This window comes from Buceros rhinoceros, unplaced genomic scaffold (genome assembly GCF_000710305.1).
Source record: "Buceros rhinoceros silvestris isolate BGI_N320 unplaced genomic scaffold, ASM71030v1 scaffold2309, whole genome shotgun sequence".
NCBI lineage: Eukaryota > Metazoa > Chordata > Aves > Bucerotiformes > Bucerotidae > Buceros > Buceros rhinoceros.
In genome coordinates, this window is record NW_010433059.1 from 1 (window position 1) to 3,876 (window position 3,876).

General features: G+C 45.7%; 1 protein-coding gene across 1 annotated transcript in view; it reads left to right on the forward strand.

The window, feature by feature from the left end:
- The first annotated feature begins 444 nt into the window (after positions 1-444).
- The window catches only part of NHSL1 (NHS-like 1), a 51,256-nt gene continuing 47,824 nt past the window's right edge, over positions 445-3,876 (forward strand). Inside the window, exons 1-2 of the mRNA XM_010143964.1 lie at positions 445-502; positions 2,792-2,944. Coding sequence (XP_010142266.1) covers positions 445-502; positions 2,792-2,944 — 211 coding nt within the window. The remainder of the gene's footprint in view (positions 503-2,791; positions 2,945-3,876) is intronic.

Sequence of the window (3,876 nt, forward strand, 5' to 3'; positions counted from 1 at the left end):
GGTGGGAAGGCGAGGAGTCACCTGCGAACTGGGACTTCCTGGCGTAGGCAGAGTGGGAGAGCGGAGGAAGAACGAGAAGAAAAACTGAGTAAATGCAAGGGTAGCAAGGAGGTGCCGGTTTTGGTCCTGTGCAGACGTGAATAACAACTAACTTTTTGTTTCTTCCTCCTGTTTGTGTGCCGAAACTGGCTGTTTTCAACCCGTAAGGCTACATAGGAGGAGGAAAAATTTAGGCTAAAAATTGTAAATGATTTCGTGCATCAGGAAGATCTGGACAGATTTAAAGTTGTGATCTGAGGAACGAAAGGCGGAGGGGAGAAACCTGGAGAAGAGAAACTTGGTGCGCAGGGTTTAAACAGGCTCAGTCTGGAAAACAGTCACCTTTCTGGAGCTCCTCCTTTCTATGGGATTTAAACGTCAGGATTGCAGTTCTACACCTTGAAAATGGTGGTTTTCATCAACACAAAGCTTAAATCTCTCATGAAACTTTTCAAGAGAAAGAGTAAGTAGTTGTGCGCACTCACTGGCCTTTCGGGAGGCAGCCGAGTCCTGCAGGAAAGGGCAGTTCTCTTCGGCTTTGCTCCTGCTCTCCTGGAGCCTCTTCCTAGGATTTATCTCATTCCCTTCTCTGGTCAATATGTTGTGATGTGCAGAGTCTGCATTACGAGGTGCCTTAGGACCTCTGCCTTGGGATACTGGGTGGCTTTTGAAGTCCTTTGTCGGCGGTGGTTTCGCAGGAGCCAAACTTGTTAGTGCGATGCCGGCAGCTCGGTGACAAGGCTGAGGGTGCCGGTGTCACCTGCAGCCGTGCACCGGTGTCTGTCTCTGGTCTGGGGCATTCTCCCAGTGCTGGTCAGACACCTGCCTGTGTCCCAGTGCTGGGCACGGGCGTGGCTGTGGGCTCCTCTCTCTGAGTTGTCTACAGAAAGCTTGTTCTGAGCCGAGTTTGGGTTTTAAAGATGCTCTGGTTTCCAATTGGCTTTTGAAATTGCTGATCTTGGTGTAGTTCATGCAGATTGCCAGCTATGCCAGTGCAATTTGTCTAAGGTGAGCAGCACTTCTCTTGAAATATTTTTCATGACCATTGCTCCGATGAGCAGTAAAGTTTAATCTTGTTGTGGTGGGACTGCAGCAGGACAGTGAGCTTGGCGGCTGGTGTTCTCCTCCTCCTCTTCCTCCTCCAGCCTTACTCCCCTCCCCACCCGCCTGCTCAGCCAGGGGATGGCGAGAAGTGCTTTTTGTGCAGGTCACTGACTATACCTATCACCTTCTCTGTAATATCAGGATGATTAATGCTGTAACCAGGTAGGTGGTGATTTGTCAGTTTGTCATTGGTTTAGGTTTGACCTCTAGTTAGAAAGGACGGGAAGAGCAGGCACAGAGTGAATGTGCCTTGTTGCAGCCAATAATGTCTGCAAGAGGGGAGGGCACGCAAGACCAAGCCAGTTCAGACACGAAGAGACCAATCGAAAGGCTTCAAAAACCTTTTTCGAGGTCTGATACTAATCTAAAAAAAGTGAAGAAAGGCAGTTAAGCACCTCCCTGTCTCCCTGAGTCCTTCTAGGACAAAACAGGCATTGAGCATTAGGCCACAGGTAGGTTTTAAAGTGAAACCCGGCAGATGCACCACGGTGTTGGAGAAAGAGTCATTTTTCAGATGACAGGAGGCTGTTGACTTCATTTTACTTCTCAATTTACACACCTCCTCTGCTACAACAGAGACATCAGACAAACTTCCTAAAGGGATGCTACAGGCAGTGCAGCAGCGAGCAGTGCCCAGGCAGCGAGGAAAGCGAAGGGAAGACCTGAAGCTGGCAGAGAGACCAGGGTGGCAGCAGGGCAGGTGCTTGGGAGGCAGCACAGCTGTAGTGACTTGTTCTGCTTTGGAGAGCTAAAAGCAAGGATGTGCAGCGTGCTGGCTGAAGGCCAAAGGGTGCCTGGGGGATCGTAAAATATGACCCCCAACTGCCCTTTTCCTGTTATTACAGGGTGGAGGGATAAGGCCATTCAGCTGTAGAAGTTTTTATTGATGATAAACTTTAAACAAAAGGTAATGACTGTCTCTCGGGAAACATAAATGATAAACAATCTTAGCAATGTGTGCTTTGGCAGATTCATTACCAGACTGTCTGTAGAGAACTTTGAACTTGAGCAAGGTCTCTATTTTATTTTCACACATGTATTGGCTGAGAAAGGTGACCAGAACAATCCCTTTTCAGTGCCGTTGTACTTGGAGCAGTATTTGTCCAGGGAGTTGCTGTTGTTCAAATCTGCTTTCCACTCATGGCAATGGAAAGTAGCTAATTTGTTGGCTTCGCTGGAATCTTTGTTCCTGGTTTGAGCAAGCATGAGGTCAGAGAAGGTTATTTCCTGATACAAATGAACCTGTTGTAATGTCTCATGGTGACTGTCATATTCCCAGGGTCACCTTTGAGCAAGAGGAAGCTATCCTGCAATGCTCAGCACCTGGCAGGATCAGGGGATGGGGAAACCCATCTTATTTGTGAAGACTGGGAGCTAGAGTGGGGCAAAACAGAATTTCAAGTTCAGAGTAAATACAACAGCAAGTGTAAGCAGGGAAAGGTGTTTCCTACGTAACATCAATTTAGACTAGAAATGGGATGGAGGGTTTTTAACTGCCATGGAAGAGGGGTTCTGGAGAGTTTTGATGAGATAGTGGCAAACAGTCTTTTTTGTTTTAAGATGATGTGCAACCACCTTAGGTGTGGGATTTCATGATACAGATATCTAGAGTAGCATTTAATTTTCTTATTATTGTCTCTCTCTGCAGCTGTTTCCAACCTAGATGAAGAGAGTAGATGGACTGTGCACTACACCGCTCCGTGGCACCAGCAGGAAAATGTCTTCCTGCCCTCCTCAAGACCACCTTGTGTGGAGGACCTGCACCGACAAGCCAAGCTGAACCTCAAGTCAGTACTTAGAGGTAAGATGCTGCTGCTGGACAGTAGTTTTTTCCACAGTCTTTGCAAATGCATTCAAATTGTAGGCTTCAGAAGAAGCTTATTTGTTTTTCTGAATGCGGAATATCAGTAGGATTTACCCACTCAAATGTAGGGATAAGGTAAAATTGCTGTCAAGAGGCAAGGAAATATGTCATCAGAGCACTGTAGAATGGAAAAGACACACACCTTGTGTCTTTTAGCCATTTCCATTTAGTCTTTGGAGTGTTTCCGAAATGGTACCTTCAATTTCAGTAAGGCCTGAGTTACTTAATTTATACTTTAGTGTAAGAACCACATCAGAGTTGGTGATTTCTTTTATTGTTGCACACTGTCATTTTCAGGGATGTGACTACTTGTCACATAGGTCAGAAAAGGTGCTGAGGGCAAAGAAGGGAAATGAGGAACAGGTCATTCACAAGGACTCTTTCAGTGGTGAAAATAGTTTCTTGCAGAAGGATGCAGCATATTTTTAAGAACAAACTTTTAACCTTAGTATCTTTGTTGAGGGTGTACCCACAATGGTCTGTTATAGGACCCATTGTGTTGTGTTAGTGCAGCCATGAGGACAGAGGCAGGCAGCCAGCAGGGAGGACTGCAGAACATCTGTCCCTGGGCCAGAAGTAAAGTTTAAAATTACAGCTTAACATCTGTGATCTGGCAATGGTTAACCTAGATTTCTCTTTACATTGGCTGTTTAACAAAGGGGGTTACCCTGCAAAGAGCCAACTCATTTCAAATCCCTTTTTGTTTCAAGCAGGAACTGCAGGTACTTGATACCTTGCTGAGTTAACCTCATTTAAAAGAATATTGTCACTTTGGTTTGTTTAACACGACATTTCTGCTTTTTAAACGTGCAGAAAACGTCTTTATTCAGAACAAGGAAGTGTTTGGCTGTTGTATTTTATTTCTCTTT